This window comes from Cyclopterus lumpus, chromosome 18, assembly GCF_009769545.1.
Source record: "Cyclopterus lumpus isolate fCycLum1 chromosome 18, fCycLum1.pri, whole genome shotgun sequence".
Taxonomy (NCBI): Eukaryota; Metazoa; Chordata; class Actinopteri; order Perciformes; family Cyclopteridae; genus Cyclopterus; species Cyclopterus lumpus.
In genome coordinates, this window is record NC_046983.1 from 9,518,021 (window position 1) to 9,538,571 (window position 20,551).

Sequence of the window (20,551 nt, forward strand, 5' to 3'; positions counted from 1 at the left end):
TTGTGGTAAAAAGAGTCATTATGACATGAAAAAGTTATAAGGAAAAATTAGGTCGTGAAATAACTTAAGTCTGAAAATGAATAAAAAAGCATTTTAAAGCATTGATTGTGTTTACAAGTTCACGGTTATATGAATATATTCTGTCACACTATTTTAAAACAAGCATCTTAACATTTTCCAAGATAAAACATTTTGAAAGATTTATGACCTACATCTTTCATATGCCACAGGTTTCACATGTTTTCTACCCACAGTCCAAAGACATGCAGGTTAGGTTAGCTGTTGACTCGAGGTGCGAATGGTTGTCTGTCTCTATGTGTCAGCCCTGTGATAGGCTGACAACCTGTCCACGGTGTGCCCCGCCCCGCCTTCATCCAATGTCCGTTGGGACCGATAATGGATGGATGGATGGATCTTTCTAATGAGTCGATGTAAGTTCATGGTTTCCAAATAACCCAAAGACTGAGACAAGTAATGGAAGCAACACGAAAACACAATCATTAAAAAGAAAAATATATCTAAGAAAAGAAAAATCACTCCAGACAGGCAGAACATAACAAGGTCCTCTAGAGTTGAACTGCAGTGAGATAAACAGGCAGCCTCTATCACAGGAAGCCCGAAGCAAGAACAGCAATCTCAGTACAGAAGGGTGATTACAGTCTGAAAGGGAGGCAGGAGCTCTCTGTAAAGCTCGCCCGTTGAGAAGATCATTGATCACAGATCATCTCCTCTAACTCCTGTAATCTTCCCATTCCGGCTGACAATGCCTTTCGTTTATTCTGGTAACTTGACACTGAGACTGGCAAGAAGCCAAGTCCTGAGAAAGATTATGTATAGAATGAGCTATAACATCATATTGTCGGCATAATGAGTGGTGGTTTGCGAACTAAACAAAATCAAAGCCAAATAATTTGAGGAGAAATGAGGATACACTCCAAACATATTTCTGCAGCATTCAATTTACTGAAATGGAAAATACCTTTCATGTGTCATCCTCTGTGTATTTTTCCATTCTCTATCAATCAATCAAACTTTTATTTCAGACTCAAGGTCCAGATAGTAACACACATTAAATAGAATAAAATACATACAAAATCACAAGTAAAATACATAGACCTAGGAATGCCTTATAAATAGACAGCTGTACCAATGTCTCCAGAGCTGGGACTGGTAGAACTAAACTTTATATTTGATAAAACCATGATTATTTCATTTTTGAAGTCATTAACCCGGCAGATAATTTTCTACATAAGATTTCTTAAAACAGCTTGGAAAGTATTAACTCCTGCAGCCACAAACATATCACTGGCACTACTCCATCTTTCATTTCATAGCAAATAATAATGCTTACTACTGCACCAAAAAAGAAGACATTTTCTTTTACAAATGGTCACCAAGGACAACCAACTAGACATAAGGCCACCAATAGCTCTGAATGGGAAAAAAAAAACCCAGGTCTGGCTCTGGAAATCTAAATCTCTCTCTCTCTATATATATATATATATATATTAAAGAAACATTCAGTGATTCAACGACTCAAATTAATTAACAGCCCTCACACACTCACCACTCCTGCTCTGTAATGTAATGTGACCTCTGCCTTCGCAGTATTACACTCAGACGTAAAGTGCAAGGGAATAATGGCGGAATGTGACAAGTAATCTTACCGTAGGACGTGTTTTTTATCGCCTCCGTGAAGTTCCCACCTGACTGATTGCCTCTGGCGGTGTGCCCCAGAGCGTGGCGCTCTAATGAGCAGAGAGACAAGAGGTGTGATACATGCAGAAAAAGACCAAACATCAACTCAAGATACTGCAGTTAAAGCAACAGTTTGCCAAGATTAAGCCTTCTTACCGCACAAGGGAAATATGAGTGGTGGATTTGAGGGAGCCATCGAAGAACAATAGAGATCATTTTAGAGTCATACAATTAGAGGATTTGCTAATTCTTGTAGACCGTTAATGGCCCTTGAAATCAAGCTCTTCACTTAAAATAATCTTAAGGAAATTCATAACATTGCATATCAAATTTAATTATATTGTATATAAAGCCTATTGCATATGTAATTAAATGTCTTTATATCACACAATTAATATCATATTAATGATTTTTTTTTTCATTCAGACTGGAGCTTTGTACATCTTGTACATCATGACACAACAGAGAAAGTCATTAAAACTTTAAGAAATAAACATGACACATACTTATTAAAATAAATGAATATATATTGTATAGCTCTGAGTCATCATGGATCTCTTTTATTCAGATGTGCATCCCAAGAAGATAGGGAGTAAATACTTCATCTGGGTGAAAGACAGAAAACTTACAGAGGATCGCAGCTATCCTCAACCCCCTCTGACTGCCACTCACAAGCAAACACAAACACATGTGTAGCTGAGAGGGAAAAGAAAACACATATACATGTATATCTATAATTTAGACGTAAAAGTAGAGCAGGCACTTAAATAGATCAGGCGAGCTTTGTCTGTCTAATCCAGAAGGAAAAAAAAGGCAGGAAATCAGTATAGGAAATGTTTAAAAAAAATATACAGAAAAATGAAACGTCTTCATGAATTATTGGAAGGAAAGCTGCTCCAAAACAAGAGCTAGATATGTTGTGATATATAAACAAAATCGAGAAAAAGAAACCTAAGGAATACTGGTTTTGAATTTGCTGGGCTAAAAGGAACATAAAAAAAGAAACACAGTAAAAGCATCCGTGTAATATAGTTTGACAAGAAATTGAATTCATGCTCAGGCATCTGGCAGACAGAATGTCCCCTCCCATCCCACTAAATGTGACATACAAAATGCCTTCCCCACTCTGGTGCAATCAGTATCTGGCATCCCACGGTCTCAGCTAAAGGATGGATGTGTGATGGAGTCTGCAACTTACCGCTACACTCAAAGTGAAAGACACGAAGGAGTGAAAAGAAAGACAATAAAACTGCAACGTTGAACTCAGTGTACAAATAAAGCAATGTGCAAAAATCGAAATCCAAGTCACGTTACAATTTGTGCAAATGTTTAATTTGTCTTGGCAGGATTCAGTGTAGATAGGATTCATTATTCTTTGCGACCGGCATGACAGTCAAATGATGTCAAGTTATCAAAGAAAACCAGAACTGACGAAGGATTTACATTCTGGACTAAGTGCCAAGTAATGTAAGCAGCATCGGGTTTGTAATCAAAGGCCATTTACGGTGTCTCACCGTTACACTACAGAAGATAATGTTGAAAAAGAATGCAGCAAGAACTATTCTCGACATTTAAATGTAGAGATTCCTGAGGCAAAATTGCACATATTACAGATATGTTGTGTAATTTAATTAAAACATCGATGACATACATTCCATGTTACAGTTTCCAAAAAATTGCAAACATTATCATTTTTAACTGCTTTATGTAAATGGTAAAAAAAAAAAAATAGCAACAGGAAATAACATCAATATAATGTTACACATCTGAAAGGTACACTTCACCCACAAAATGATTGTTTTTAAATCAATTACTCATCCCGTCTAAACCATATTACAACATCCCTTTACAAACTCTCACACAACTCGTGCAGTATATTCCAAGTCTCATTAAACTAGTTGCATGCGCACTATTTCCCAAACATGAACACACAATCACACGCGGTGAGTAACTGATATACAAATGGGTTTTGTGGGCGAAGTATTTCTTTAACATGGTAAACAAGACGTGCTGCTTGGGCCCATTTCCACACGCGCGGGTGTTTAAAAGGCACATTGTGACAACATGTATCGACTGTAACTGCAGTTACAGTCTCAAAAGCGCTGAAAATTAGTTATCTGTAAGCACACATGGGATGTGTTGTCTTTCTTGCAGCCCCAACATGTTTAACAGCTGGCTGACTCATCGTTCCTCTGCTGTAACCTCAATGTCTTTGATTGAACACCATCTACAGCTGATTGGAGGCTCATTAAATTGTTCAAAGCCATCACATCAGAGAGAGTTGCTATTATTCTCTTTTTTTTTTTAAACAAAGTCAATCATTAAAGTGCCTTTCAGAAAATCACAATATGAGGTAGGACCTAACTGTGGATCAATGTGTTGACAAACATTCCTACATGTAGTCGCTTGTTGATGTGTATTAATATGTATATGTGTGTAACCTATCTAAAACATCAGGGCAAGCGCCTCTCTATTACACCGTTTTACATTTCAGAATATGATCATAATAAGCAACAAAACATCTCAAACATAATTCAATTTGAAGTTCAACCCTGAGGTGTCCTAAATAATCTGCAAAGTGTGATGCTTTTGGAAGATCATTTGGTCCTTGCACTCTCCTCCACTAATGCTGAGGTCAGCGATATATTCCAAACTAAATCCAAGTGGCGTCGTCTTGGTTGTTGAATATAAGGATCTAGGTGTCTGCATGTGACCGGTAGGGTCGTGTCCCTATGTATGTTTGGGAGGACAGAATCATCCCTACCAAAACCTGAGCTAACTTGTTTGCATTATCTTTGTTTCAACAGTACGGGGGTTGGATCTTTATGCAACACACACGTTTGAATTATATTAAGGCTTGAAGCTGAAATGATTGAGGGCAGGTGGGTGCCGGTTCCCTAGCTGTAACTTATCTGCTGCATCACCTCAGTTCCTCTGACGAGCCACGTCTTTACCCAAGTTGGAGCCTGCCTGAGCCACACACTTTGAGCTTTACAACAGCTCTTCAGAGACCTATGGGAGAGGTTACGGAGACTACATCCATATTCTCTAGTCTATGGTGTGGACTTTGCAGAGACAGCATTAACTGAGAAAAATATGATCTGCAGGAGAATAAATATTTGAAGGCAATACAAAACGCCTGAAAGCATAAAAGTGTTTGCAGTGTACTCACTGCAACTCGAGATATAGACGAGTTGTGTTAAAGATGGTTATGGAAAACAACACAAACAATTACAGTCTGTCGCCAATGGTGCACTTGGGGACTGACCAATGCAAAAGAGGTTGAGCCCATCCTGGCGCCTGTGGAAATGACACAAATGTACGCTTGTTTGAAGTAGATTGCCAGCCCGCTGTAAGTGTAATGTGTGTCACGCGTATGATGAGGTGTTACACCATCTCTGCTTCTTGGGAGGTCTTCACGCACTGCATTGGCATCTCATCTGAAGTGTCCACTGCGTTGTCATAGGCCTGAGAGTTCTCTTCCCCGTGCTGGTGCCTCGCAAAGTTAACAAAGACCTGGAATATCAACGGGGACAAGAAGGTACTTAAAGTCAAATGCAAGATAAAAAACGTAGAATACACACAAGGCTGAAGGGCCTGTGGACATTTCTCCACCCATCTCATTTTTGCTCTCCCCCACCCTCTGCCTCAAAAACAAACAGAAATAGCAGTACAGACAACGGGGTGCATGTGAATGAGTTGCCAGACAAGGGCTATGGAGCATCAAGTCAGCGTCGAGGCTCACACAGTGAATGTCAGTTTGACATCTTTGACCAGCTGAGAAGGAGAATAAAACAATCATTCTTCTCTCTGTGATACCCATTTAATGTCAGAAGAAATCAATCCTATGGCATTCATAAAAAGCGCTGTGTATTTTGCCGTCCACATCGCTGTAGTCCAGGCTTTTTATTCTCTTAGCATTAGCTGTCTGTTGTGATAAAGCCACACACAATGTTTTAGTCCACAGGAAGAAAAGAGGGTCATAAAAAAAATGATAAGAGCATTGCTTTTTCATTCAAAGATTTGTAGTGGCTGTGTGAATGTAAAAGGATATGCCAATTAATAGATTGTATTAACATTTTCACTGGAGGAAAAAACATCATCCAGACCAATTCAAAATGAATGTTTTTTCATAGCTGCATCGCCAATAAATGAAATGGGATGGAAAGTAAATACCTGCGATAGAGCATAAATGAACAGGAATAAACAGTAGTGCCCTTTCAGGCTTTTTTTGTTTTTGAGAGACTCAGCTAATTAAAACAGGGTGAGAAAGATCTACCCTCTCAGTCTTTGAAGGTTCGGTTTTTAATTAGCCAATTTATATAATCGGTTCCCTTAAAATGTAATGTTAATGATAAAGAAAAAGCCTATAGACTTAAAAAACTTTGTTTTCTGAACAAAGGAAGAGGTTTGCCTATTACTCTGAAGTTGTACCGTTGCTGCTGCAGCAAAAATATGGACAGGAGGCATTTGTTTGCTATATTATTGTATTTACATCGGAACCTTTAAATATTAGTCGGACATTTTGAGAAACATGAATTTGTTAAACACAAGACGGACAATCTCCCTCTAATGTCTGTGCATTAAATATGGACCTTGAGCACTGAAACAATTAACTTAGCTTAGCTCTCTGCTTACAAACTAAAAACTAATAATAAAAAGCAAATATGTGTACCGAATAAACAAACACCGTACAAACTATACATAAACACATTTCACTGGTGCTTGTCGGCACACTTTTAAGTATAATGTAATTTGTAAAGTACATCTTGGGTGCATGGCAGTAATAAGTGTGACAATTTATAATTGACCATCAAACATAAAGTCCTGCTCACAGCCTTGACAATATGGTCCTAGTGTTATTACAGTTGATACGTTTAAGTAAGTAAGTAATTAAGTTTACTGAGCAAACATATTTGTTTACAGGAAAAAAACACAGCACACTCTTGGAAGCAACCCAGTACAGACAAAGCCTGAAGCATATCACTTATTCTACTCAGGGTCAAGGGTGGGCTGGAGCCAATCCCAGCTAACATAGGACAGAGGTAGGGCACGGGGGGGGGGGGGGGGGGGGGGGAGAACATGTAAACCCCACACAGAGGAGCCAGCCAGAGGGTTCAAACACAGCCTGCTTGCTGTGTGGAGATAGTGGAGTTAAAGGCATCGCTCAAGGGCTGCTTGGTGGCAAATTCTGCTTTTTTACTAAGGAGTTTGATTGTTTAAACTAGGGATTTCATTGAATCTATTTGGGTGTTTCCATTCAGGATTTGTAATGCACAGATTATGGTCCTTTGTTCACGCCAATGTAAAACAGGCTTTTGCAACTTTGTGTACTGTACATCCAAAGCTTTAGCAACATTTTCTTTCCCCCAGACAAATACAAATACTGTTTGTTCCATTTAATTGGAATTTGGTACCTACATATGTAAAGCTTCTTGACCTCAAAACTCGTGGAGCTGCTGGCGCGTTAAAAGTAAAACAGCAGACTACTTTGTAATGGAAGAACAAGCTACGGCTGCAGAATGCCTGAGGCTAAAGTATGCCTCTGAGTGTGTGCGGACCATCAGCGGTATGTATCAAGGTCATAGATGTCAAGGCATCTTATCAGGGGAGAATGAGTTGGAGGACAAGAATGACAGTCGCTACAAACACAGCCTCCACCCATCTCTCTCGGCCTCTGACCTTGCCACTGGCTTGATGTGCTGAGGCATGCAAGGCATTTCATATTCATAGTCATGGCTGTATAGTTTTGCAATAGAATTACGAAGTACTGTTTGTATTTAAGTGTTTATAGGAATCCTAATAGGGTTGAAAAAAAGTGCTACCACGGTTAATTCATTGCTTGACTTTCCTCATAATCTACACTTTCTGTATTTAGCCAACCACTCATGACCTGAATGTCATACAGCAGTGCTGTCGAGTGCTGTTTTCTTAATAACAGATGGATGCCGCCATGAATTACATTGCAGAGGCAACATTTAGGTGTTTATTTAATGCCTGTTGAGACAGAACAGAGGAGGGCAAGGACGTGAATCACCCAATAATCCTCTTCTGTATGTTAAAGGAGCTTTTGCAGAATGAAATATGGTTATTCTTACATACACGTCATCCACATGTTCATGCTCTACTGCTTAATACCACACAAACTTTGCAAATGTTCTTTAGCGGCAGAAGAGCTTGTTTTTGTTAGAGTGGAAAAAAATAATTTCACAATGCAGTCGAGGTCGTTTGTACATGCCGAGTCCATCCATTGAATGCTATTTGGCATTTGAAAGTAATTTTTTTTTGTGGGTAATTTGGGGGCAGTGCAACAAGTCTTAAATACAACTTTGACATATTATCACTTTAAACATACACTTGTCTTTTTTATATGCAAATATGAGGCAACAATATCATTGATTTGGCGTTGTGTTCCTGGACACCTGTAAGTAAAACCTGTCAAAATGTAAGATAATTATCTACAGGTTTTTTACAACAAGCAACCCTTTCTACAATACCTTTCCAAATGATGCATACTACATGTAGTAAAATGATTTCTAAATACTTAAAGTTCACATTGGCTTGTAAGCATCATTACACCTTATCATTTACCCATAATTGTTCATTCTCTAGAAAAATGTACACATTTATATTAGGGTTGCGTCTTTTCTATAAATAAGAAGTAATTGGACGTATATATTATCTATACAATACTCAGTGTGTGAGCATGTGAGGGGAAGGAATTCAAATAGCACTTTATAACTTAATTAATTAAAAGATTTAATAGACAGGATAGGTTTGTGTCCCATTAACTCTGAGGGTTATAAAGAGGACAGGTTACTTTAAATTATTATTATCATATAGTGTGTAATGCAACTATATTGTTATTAAGGTTGAATACAATTTTAGTTAGGACCACATATAAAATGTAACTTAAAGGTTGAATGTGGACCATTGTCAACACGTAAAGCAGCAAAGTCCTTCCACACAATCTGCTCCGATAAGACCATTTAGAAAGTCACTTTTCCTTTCAAAAGCTCCATCTGCTCTGCTCTGTCTCGGCCATCAGTGCTAATGCCTGAGCTGCAGGCTGTGTGGATCAATATTAATTGTAGTGCAAGTCTTGTGTTATACTATAGGTCAAGGCTCCTCTCTATAAATCACCAGCTGAAAGGTGACAGTCTGGGTCTCCACAGGTTCTCCAGTCCTCCCCTATGTGTTTTAATAACGTGACCTCCTGGTCAAAGTATGATTTATTTACTACCTCTTATCTGGTAAATATTGACCAGTGCCGAATGTGGGGTTAGTTGACGAAAAATCTTAAAACTAAAATCACACGGTTGGAGGCGGCAGTACGGCTGAACACCAATGATCTGTGAGTTCTGTTAGAAATCCTGAAAAGAAACCAACCCGACTGTAAACGGGGCTCAGTTAAAGCATTTAGCTTAACGAATAAATCCCTTCACCTTCCGTTCTCTGAAGGGCATATTCTACTTAAATAATGTTACAAAATATGGTTTTAGCTTCAATTTCAGGTTCTCTGCAGGGAGATCAAGTTGATAATGAAATGCTTAACATTCCTGGAATTCTTTATATCACATCATTTGATTCAAATACAACAGTGCAAATACACAGATGAATTTGCATTACCCCCTCCCGCCCCGCCCCCCTTTGAACCCATTGTAGAGTGGACCGAGAAGTGTCTGGACCCCTCAGAGGTCATCTCCCACCTGGTCTACTGTTGCTGAGCTAATGCTGGGCTTGCAAGACCAGACACACTTTCCTCTGAGCGGCTGATTGCATCAGGTCCCTGGGGCCATTTGGAAAACACAAGGTGAAGCCAGCCCGTAACCTGCCAGGGCTCCGTTTATCTCACCATTCAGGGGGTCTAGCTAGTGCACTTGGACTGGAAATAATAAACAACTGTCACTGGCTGGGGGAGCTTTTTATATAAAAAAAGGACACCTCAGTCCAGATTCTTGATCAATACTGGGACCTGGCAGCTGAACTATCAGTCTGACAGCCTAAATGGGAGAGGACAAAGCGTAGGCAATGATAGATCTTAAATCTTATCCTAAACTGAGCAGACTTGCATTAACTGAGAGCACTTAAAATGCTGCAGGCAGTGACACTTGCCCTAATGATGTGTTAAACTGAGCTGGCAGTCCACAGAATTACAGTGGGACAAAGAACATGGCCAGAAGTGAAATGTGGATTCTAATTGTGCATCCCCTGCTACTGTACAAGCATAAATCAGCAAACACTGATGCTCTTCTGCCAAGAATACTACATTACAGTACATCTGGATAAAAGAACATGTCACCACCAACTCTTTGCTGTGAATAAACCTTTGGAAACAACCAAATGCATGGCTTGTTTGTTCTACTTTTGTTCTTTTGAGAGCCTGCCAGGTCCCCAAATGCATAGCCACAACTGTGCAAAGCATGTGTAAACATGGACCCCGTGTGGGTAAAGCATTATTAACATGTTTTGTAAATATATTGCTTGAAAAGATGATTGATGAATAAATGCATTGCCGAATTTGTATAGTAGTAACAATGGAATGATACTATGGATTGCTGGTCAAAGGAACAGTATATCAGTTTGAGAAATGACAGATTTGTTGGGGCCTTACCTGATCGAGCGTGGTCTGGGACACCGAATAGTCCTCCACACCCAGCCTCTGCTGATGGCGAGTGAACTGGCTGAAGATGTTGGCCAAAGCTCCCTGTGTGTACGGGAGATGATACTGCAGAGTGTTGTGATGCGTCTCCTTCAGGACGCTGCCCAGGAACGACTGCTGGACGAAGTCCTCTACTGGCTTCAATGCAGGAGAAGAGCCACCAACCTTCACAATCACCGTGTAGCCATCACCAAATCTAGAATAAGAAGCCACAATTAACCCTTACGCATGACGAGCGGCACTTTTGGCTTGGTAACATTTTAGGATGTTAATGGTTATTGCATATGGCAATCATTTTGGCAAGGGTGTGAATTTTTGAAGTTCAACCTCAGCTCCAATAATAAGTACATCATAAACAGTGTAGAAACTGGTACCAATATGTACTATCTTTACAGCGGTTATATGAAGGGAACACTTTTGTCCTCTCAAAATCCCCCAAAAATCAGGGGTGTTCCCAATCGTTGACATAACCGAGCTTGTGAAAAAATTAATCCCCCTTGAAATTAGTATACAGAAATAAATAGACATTTTCAGCATTTTTTAACAAAAACAATGTCAGTGAAAGTGGAAAATAATTGTATGGCAATTCTTTGACAGACATTTGTTGTCCTCTAAGGACATAAGAGCTAGACATCAGGTTAAGCTTTCTGTAATTGCAAACATGAATGCCACGCCAGTGCCAAATTGCTCACGGCTGGTCATCTAAATAATGAACTTTTCTTTTCTTCTGTGATCACGGCATGGGGATGAATAATAAGGTGGTGCACTGGAAGGAAGAGACGAGACGGGAAGCAAGAAAGATGACAAAATATAATTGGTCTTCTATTCTCTGGATGTGGTGAGCTAGAGGAGCTGGTGAGACGCAAGCACCTGAAAGCAAAAGCAGCTTGACTTCAACAATACAAGAACTGGATCAACTTTGTGAGGTAATAATAGGTTTCAACACAATCGTCTGCACCAAATGTCAAAGAAAGCGTCAATTTGTGTCAAGCAAAACAGCCAAAGGAGACAGAAATTGCTTTTAAGGGCCGACAACCTATGAAAACTTAAAAGCTAACTATCAAAGGAACAAGAAACTCCAAGCGTTAATATCCTCTCTGCTTTACTTAGTATACAATATACTACCCATGGCGTCGAACAGCCACAGTTTTGAAAATGTGTCAACATGCTACTGGTATAGCTCTACAACATGAACAATATGCCCGGACATAAAATATTGTCACAGCTAAGCTCTAAAGCTAATTTGCATTCTGCATCTTCCTAGCTGTATGCAACGTCTGGTGAGTTCCAAATAAGACTCTGTGCCTTGTTATTCTGTCGTTAGCACTCTTATGACCCATTGTTTTCTGCCTAATTAATTCCCTAATGTTGGATTTACTTATGGAAATGTCCATTGTGGGCTAGTACAGAGCAACAAGCAATGAGAATCAGAGGCTCCCTTAGTGGCAATTAGAGATATGGTGACTAAACTGCATGCCTACACGATCCCTAAGGGAGTGAGAGTGGAAGTGAGGCTCAGTGCTGGTACTGAGAAGCACAATGAATGGAGCCTGTGGGCAGCAGAGTCCCTTTAGTTAAACATGACTGCTTGAAGTTGAAGAGCAACAAAGCAAGACTAGTGTGACTCTGCATTAATTGTATATGGGAATGCTTATTTAATATTCATTTTCATTGAGAATGCATGAGTGTCTCTTTAATGCGACTTTTAGAATCACATTGACTGGCAGGTCTGAACCCTGCTTAGCTGGAATTTTATGGTATTATGATTGGACGAGCCAGACTTCTATCTTCTACTAGAAGTCAGAAGTGTGTTGACATAAATCTACAGCTGGCATTTGAACCAATCAACCGTGCAATATCATTATGTAACCATGCTCAGTGACTTCTTCCTCCTGCTACAAGGAGTACGTTAGATTTGGTATTTGTTAGCATTGTGGTCTGATACCAGAGTTAAGCAAATAATATAAATAAACAACAAATAACATAGTTTAAACATACACACACTTAGATTGGCTAAAACCCAAGGGAGAAATTAAACATTAAAATGCACACACAAATGCAGACATGGCTTCTTCCCATTTCGTGATGCAGCTGACCGAACTGCATGCTATCCACAACCACTATATAGGGAGGATCTGAGAATTACGCTTGTACTCTGATCTCTTAAGGGGCGGCACACCACGGGTGACCAAAAGCATCCCTGTGAACCTCGGAGACATATTATTAATCACACATCATGTGGATAAAACTATGGGTGCCCTGCATGTATCAGCGTTTTAGCACTTCATTAAGCAGCTGCCCTTTAGACAGCCCTTCAACCGTTCCACACAATACTCCACACTGACCTGAGCCCTGCTCAACCTCGCTATGAAATGCCGTGCTTTTGAGGGTCGTTTATTGTGTACATATAGCCTCATCATCTCAAAGTGCAAATGGAAAAGCAGGATTATCATCAGAGGAGTAGGGGTCTCAGCAACTCTGGTATTATAGCACCAAACAGCCATCGCAGCAGTGCTTTGTCCTTCTTTAAGATGCTCCCTTTAGTTGAAATTCAAACTATTTAATTTCTTATTTTCATGTCTTCATTCCATTCTATTCAAATGTTTATGATTCATATTTTCTAATGAAATTATGCATAAAGGGACTATAATAATTAGGAATATTAGTAGGACTATGAACTTGTATGTACAGTAATTATTTATAATGGGGAAACACATGCAATTATTGGCAAGGTACTCATTGAATTTTTCTTTGAATAAATCTCCTATTAGAATGTTCTACATTTTGAGCCCAAATTGGCTTTGTAAGGTACAGAGTAGTCCTGTGCAACATTGAGAGTCCTGTAAAAAAAAATCTAATGATTTTTATTTCCTACTGTCAAAAACAAAAAATATAAAATATTCAGTATAATCGTCGTGCTTTGATTTGCACACGCAGCACCATCTTCCATGAGCTTAATGTTTATCCAGGACGCAGCCACATCATTTTTGATGATTTTTACAAGACTCCACAGTCTGTAATCAGACACCACCACCAACACATCACAGCCATCCTCACAGATCGAGCTTAATTCATCATCCAATCAAGACTGTGACCATAATCCTGTTGTGTTTATTATAGCTGCCGGCTCAGGAAATGTGCTTTGTCCAAGGACTGCCAAGATTCAACAAACATTTTTGCAAACATCCAATAATGCCAGGAAGCCTTGTGGCTAAAAGGGTTGGCGATATGGTTTGGGGTGTACGTGAGTAATGAAATGCTGCTCCTCAGCGAAGGTAAAAGGGCTTAGCGATTAGCATTCTGTCATTCTTTCTTCATGCTTAACTTATTTATATTTCTTCTCTGTCTGCAGCCACACAGGGGCTTCAGGCAACACTTTGGAGAAAATATCTTTCTTTTATATTCATCATTTTTACTCTCCCTGTGTATTCAAAACAAAACAAGATCTTTCATCTTTGATACACTGCCTGTCTCTGCTCTCCTCGAATCAACTCTGCCCGTGTAAGGAAAGTTTTGCGGAGATATCTTTAAACAATCGTGCAGCAAGCTTGAAACAATTAATAAGCTTTCAGCCGGCGACTGGTGATTTTAAAGCTAAAAGCAAGATATTTGCAATTTGGGGTTGGACATAGCAAAGAGGAAATAATGAATGGATTATGTCATTGCTGCACCGCATTGTCACAACTAATCCGTTCATATTGTTTTACATTAGGGAAATGATACAGCAGCTCAACACAGCATGGCAGAGACACTGTAATAGCTGCAGTTCTCTCCTTCATTTTCATTATTCTGCCTTGATCCTGCTGGAAAGTCGTTCTTCCATGTAATTTAAAACAAACAACAGCCAGACACAGAGATAAGGGCATGACAGGCAGAAAATAATTCTGCTGCCTTCCTTCATCTAACGACGTCTAGAAAGGTCACCCTCGCCACTGCCAAACCTTGTATTTGTGTCCGCAGGGGGGAAGGGCGGACGCGGGGCAAGAGGTCACGCCGTGGCTACGGGTGTTCGGACGCTTTGATCAGGCAGGAAGTCATCCAAAAAACGTCCTTAGTTCCTGGAGGGGGAGCTAACAGAGCTCTAAGCCGAGGCTCCACGGGCAGTGGGAGGGGAGTCCGGTGGATGAATGGATGGAGGGATTGATGGATAGGTTATCTTTGTCCACTCAGAACATTGTTATTATAGCTTTGATCTTTCATCTAAAATGAATGTGTACAAATTAATGATGTGCTTGCTAACCGGGGGCCTCTGGCACTGTAACACATTGGAGTTTTCAGTGTTATCATTGTGGTTGGAGTGGCAAGTGTGCTTTAAGTCAGGGCCTTCAAGCAATCATGAGATTTCTGTGTGAGATTGCGAGCGGCTAAAGTAACCAAGAATGAAACTTCATTCAATAATGAACTTTGTCTTTGACCTTGGATATAGTCATAGTGTGCAGACACTGTGTTAAGATGCAGTTGACAGCTTCACATAAAAAAGTAGATTGGACCTTGAGTGAAGATTATTGTGTTCAAATAAAACTGTTAAATCTGTCCTTGCTGTTAGTTTTCAGAAGTGACAGTCTGCTTCTATCTACAAGGCATATTTGTTTATGTCATTGTGTTTTAAAAGTAATCTCACATGAATGCCATCATCTGCCCTGTGCAATTATTAGTACAGGATTTTCAAGCGTGCATGGTTCATCCAATGAAAAGGCATCTAGCCATGTAGCAATTTCTGTAGACCATGAAGGATCAAATATAGATGCTAGCCTGCCTTTAAAAAATAAGCTATGATGAAACTGATACAGCAGGTATATATGGAGAGCTCTCAGATATGTATACTACATAATACAGTGTACCATCTGTGTCTGTCAGTGTTCGAGCAGTCCTAATTACACCTACTTTGCTGATGCATCATAAACCGTAGAGAGAATTATTTTGTCATCCATCTCCGCCGGTGACACACACTTAAAAGCCATACACTATTTAGTTAATGGCACACCTGCAGAGCGGATGCAGAAGGAGTGGGAAGAAGTTTATTGGACTTCTCAACGTCATCTTCAGGGGATTGATCCAAACTTTTAGACACCACTCTTGTAAAAACTCTTCAGTGCCCACATCACATTACCTTAATGCACTTAAGGCACTTTTACCCTCCACTTTTATATCATGACGTGCTTTAAGGAAGGAGTAAATAAGACTCCAAGCTGTGGTGTGTGCTTACTGCAGGTACTTTATGAAGAGGGGATATGAATGATATCAATCAGTGAAAAATCCGCCACCGGCTAGCGGGTGTCCTTTCTAACTGACATGATTATAGGGGATCTTTGAAGCCACTTTTATTGGTTCCTCCACTTCATTTGGGTTTACTTAACACCTGGGAGCTTTCATACCAGCACACTGCTGTACTAATTTACAGCCTCTCATACATTTTTTTTTTGCTTATATATTCCCCCCCTTCTCTGTCAGCTTTCATAAATTCCTAGGAGTGTGATTGTTGAGGGATGGAGGACGATGTTTTTAACAGCCATGGAGGACAATAATGAAAGGGCTTCTTAAAATGGCCGCCCTAATGTTCAGAATTCACCGGCTAAACCAATTCTTCAGCCCCTCTCTCATGCTGACCACCTCTTCAGCAGTTTGAATGGACTATGTGGGCTCATTTGGGCCTTGATTGATATGTAGAGGCGGGGGTTGTTAAAGTAGCAGAAGGGCATCTCAGTGATAAAGACAGGGTCACAACTGAACTAAAGGGGGGCAGCACTAACAAGCACTTGCATGGCTGGGTTGGAAGCCTTGCCACCTGAGAGTAGCAGAGGGAGGAATAAATAAGGGTAATATGGTGAGAGGTTTTTGAAGGAGAGGAGGCGATGGGGGAGCAAGGGGCTGCGAATGTGGGAGAGTGAGCAATAGGGGGTCAAAATGTGAGCGCTTCCCCCGCGGTGAGATTCTGCACTCCTTCCAGGGGCCTGTGATGAAAAAGAGATGGAGACGTTGGGGGTGGGGGGGGGGAAGGAGCGCGAGCGCCCCCCCCCCTCCTCCAGCCTCGCAGGTCAAGCGCTCACGACGTGTGACGATGGCGTACAGCACCTGCCTCTATCGGCATGCTTCCCCTCTCTACTTCAACCCCTGCTGTGTGATGGAACTCTTCCCATCTGCAAACTGGCAACAGCTTGTGCATTCATGAGAAGCAGCCCCTCCATTCTTATATCATGGAGTCAGATGTGGAGACAAACATGACATGTTCAGTGTATACCCTACAAAGCTGGATTAATGAGGCTCACAACGACTTAAATGATGGTGGACCACATACTAAACCAGTGTGTGTGTGTGTGTGTGTGTGTGTGTGTGTGTCTGTTGTTGTGTGTGATGGGTGGGGGGGGGTGGGGGGGGGGGGGGGTGGGGGGGGCAACATAGCAGTGGCAGAATAGTGACGAGAAAAGAAAACAAATGGAAGACGGCCCTTAATTGCCTTTTCAGTCATTAACAGGGTCCCACACCTCATGAAACATTAATTACATCAAGCGTTGAGGAGATAGGGACGCTTAATTAGAAATTATTCACTGCGTGGCAAGAGCTGATAGCATGTAAATTGTCCGTGTGAGATCTAAAATAAGCACGGCAAAAATCGGTGTCGACGTCATGCTTATCTCATGTCTCATGTCTTATGACGTGTGATTCCCTTTTACCCGATAGCATGCTAAGTGAAGTAGGACATGTGTTAACCCTCTGTTCTCCTCCCTTGTTTCGCTGCTTTTTACCATCACCCCCTTGCTCCAATGGCTCTTACCTATATCCCCTGCATGGTTCATTCATTATTTACACCACCATGCTCTTCCCCCTACAGACAGGATGTAATTGACACATCGGATCTGTCAATTACCCTAACATCTGGGACGGACTGATTGGTACGTCGCTCTCCCACTTTAGCCCTTTGCTTCTCAACTGTCCCTCCTCACTCCTTTTTAGCCCCATCCACAATCTACCTCTTCTCTCTCCACAGTGAGACAGTGGCCAGTGATATGACATTAGTACTCTTGAAGTGAAATACCCTTGATACGGTTGCACCCCCCCACCCCCTTGTTGTTCCAGGCCTTTCCCCTAATCCCCGGCCCAACTTTTAAAAAAATGGTCTGCTCCTCCCCTCATCCCAGGTGTATTGATCTTTCTCTCCACCCAACGATTGCCACCACATCTTCCTGTTGTATGTGTGTGTGTGTGTGTAGAATCATAGAACATCGCACAATGGAGTGGTAATAATGTCACCAGACTGTACCTAAGGTAATGGATCGGTCTCACTGCTACTTGCAGGGCCCCGGGACATAAGTGCTGGCCTTGGGAAATGTCAGATGAATATCAGAGAGGAGGTCCGAGTTCTAGAAGTTAGGGGCGAATGCACAAAGCCTATTAAGGATGTGCATAACGACAAGCATGGTGGAAATAGAATGTATGGGTTTGGAGAGAAACACATGTGAAATTGAGATAATGGTGAAATACTTGGGACACTAACCTGAGGCCGATAGACCCGACTGTCTGCCCATTTGCCTCATATATGGATCTTTTCATGTAAAATCAATACAATCAAGTTGATGAGTCTCGAAACGTCCACCAAAATATATAGGGCATATATGTGGGTTTATTAAGACGAAGCTTCATGGTAAGCAAAACAAATGAATACACTATCATTACATAGCCACTGAACCTCGAAAATCAGATTTAGAAACTTGGAGCTGTATATAATATTAACATATAAAGTTAAACAGTTTCACATTTTGGGAGATACCTTAATTGTTATTGTTCGTATGATTGACAGTGAGATGAGAGGACTGATGACATTATCATGCCAAGCAGCTGGTTAGCTTAGCTTAGCATAAAGACTGAAAACAGGGCAAAGCAGCTAGCCCGGCTCTATCCGGAGATAAACAACATCTACCAGAACCTCGAAAGCACTTTGATGACATAGTATATCTGGTTTATTAACTTTAATTCATACAAAACCAAAGTATACAAATATGCCAGGCTCGTAGTATTCAGTCTTTAATCGAAGATAAGCTCATTTGTTTCTGCTAGGCAAGAAAGCTTATATAAAAATGTTGAAGCATTCCTTTTATAATGACATTGTGAAGTTTAACTGCAAACCTTTTGATGCATTCTGTTATTCTTTATGTATCTCCCATAGAGTCTTTCTCAGCTGGAGTAATACAGGATGAAAGAAAAATATGCATTTCTTCCTTTTCCTTCCTGGAAAAACCTGAATAATTGTCTTGTTATTACCAATACACATGACCTTATATATAAATAACATAACACCTCAGTGGGACACAGAGATGTCTTTCATCTCAATTCAAGGAGCTGCAAAGATAATTTGTTTTAGTCTCCTCCTGGTGTAACGGACGCGGTCGTAAAAGAAGGACGCTTACCTGCTCTTGAGATGCTGGATGCTTCCGAGACACTTGAAGCGTCCATTGACCATGATGGCCATGCGTGTGCACAGGGCTTCACACTCCTCCATACTATTGAAAGAAAAGAGGCGATATTGCATTGAAGAGAAGCAGCAATAATATCATATGCTTGAGCCTCCTGCTTACCAGATGAAATACAATATCCTAAAACTAGTCTTCTTAGTATGATGGGGGTATTTAAAGGATTCTTGTAATATCTTACCTCATTCAAGCTCTAAAATGTTATGTATTTAAGACGAGAACATTCATCGCAGAACTCAATCAATCTCACATTATTTTTGCTGAGAAATATCTCCGCTGATTTACTGTGACCTCTTCTTCTAATGTTGGAGTTTGGATTAGAGCATTTGTACATGTTTACTTTGACACCTTAAATGGACGACAAATCTGGTTATTAGAGGGATGGGAAAGGGCCATCTGTAGTTCTCTTTCTGCATTGGGCTGGAGCAGGATTCATTTGTAGTGGAGGCAAAACCTGTGAAGCCTTTCTGAGGAATGGTCCAATTAGGATTATGACTTTGTAAAACCTGGTGAATCTGCCACTTAACAAAACACAACCACCTGGTCATGCCATGGACGATTGGATGCGGCTCAGCCACATTGCCATGGCGGAAAACAAATGCTTTCATTTCTCCATGAAGGGGAAAACATGAAAGAAAATAAATAAACAACAGCAGATTATTCATACGCACTGCTAGGGGCACAAATTATTTAAAAAAACCTAAGCAATTTAGGAAATAGTCAAATGAATAGGCACGTCAATTGTTAAATCTTTCATATCGACCCGGGCCATCAAGTTTTAAGTTCCACAAAAAAATAGGCATTCAATCTTTTTCTCCTCTCTCGTCTAAAATATTGGGAGTAACTTTGCTCCAGGAAGTCTTGGATAAGGAGAGGACTCCAGTAAGGATATTGACAGTTTCTCTTTTCATGGAGGCGGAAAAAGCTGCAGTCAGTCAATATGCCCTCATGCCAACCAGTGTGTTTCCAAACATTAACACAGGAAACAATACCTTGCAACTAAAGTGTACCTCAATCAATTCAAACTACAATATCTGCAGCTCACGTTCATTTTATGGTTTTCGGTTGCTCTGCTATATCCTGGTGAAGGTTCAAAATATTGAAGTGTGAATCCATCAGAGAAAATGTGAAGATTTAGAGTGACGTCGCACCTGTGTGATGTGAGAATGACTGAGCGTCCCTCTTTGATGACGCTGAGGATGCAGTCCCACAGGAAGCGCCTGGCTTTGGGATCCATCCCAGTCGTTGGTTCATCCTGTAATGAATGTACACTGTTTACTTTCACAGATCATTTAAAAAACATGCGTGTTTGAACAGACATGAAGACGGGAAATGAAAACACCTGAATAGATGTGTGGATAAACATAATGGGCACCTTACAAGCAACATAAAGCACATCTCAACACAGCTGAAAGATTACGGCTTTTGAGATACCGTCAACAAAACATCAAATGGAGAAACTTTTTTTTTTTTTTTTTTTTTTTTTAAAAGAAGAACGGTGTTCAATCTGTCCAGCGAAGGCCCAGAGACTTGTCCAACTTGGCCAAGGTACGTTGAAGCTGTTCTGACCCGATTACATTACATTTAGCTGACGCTTTTATCCAAAGCGACTTACAATCATGTTACATTCATACACCGTAGACACCGCTACAGGGAACAATGCTGGGTTAAGTGTCTTGCTCAAGGACACATCGATTAGGGCGGGGATTGAACCACCAACCCCCTG

At 40.6% G+C, this 20,551-nt stretch overlaps 1 protein-coding gene across 1 annotated transcript in view; it reads right to left on the reverse strand.

The window, feature by feature from the left end:
* Positions 1-5,085: 5,085 nt before the first annotated feature.
* LOC117747635 (phospholipid-transporting ATPase ABCA1-like) overlaps positions 5,086-20,551 on the reverse strand; it is a 122,399-nt gene continuing 106,933 nt past the window's right edge. The window contains exons 46-49 of the mRNA XM_034557023.1: positions 19,977-20,080; positions 18,763-18,855; positions 10,313-10,556; positions 5,086-5,214 (exon numbers count right to left, since the gene is read on the reverse strand). Of these exons, the coding sequence (XP_034412914.1) occupies positions 5,086-5,214; positions 10,313-10,556; positions 18,763-18,855; positions 19,977-20,080 (570 nt within the window). The remainder of the gene's footprint in view (positions 5,215-10,312; positions 10,557-18,762; positions 18,856-19,976; positions 20,081-20,551) is intronic.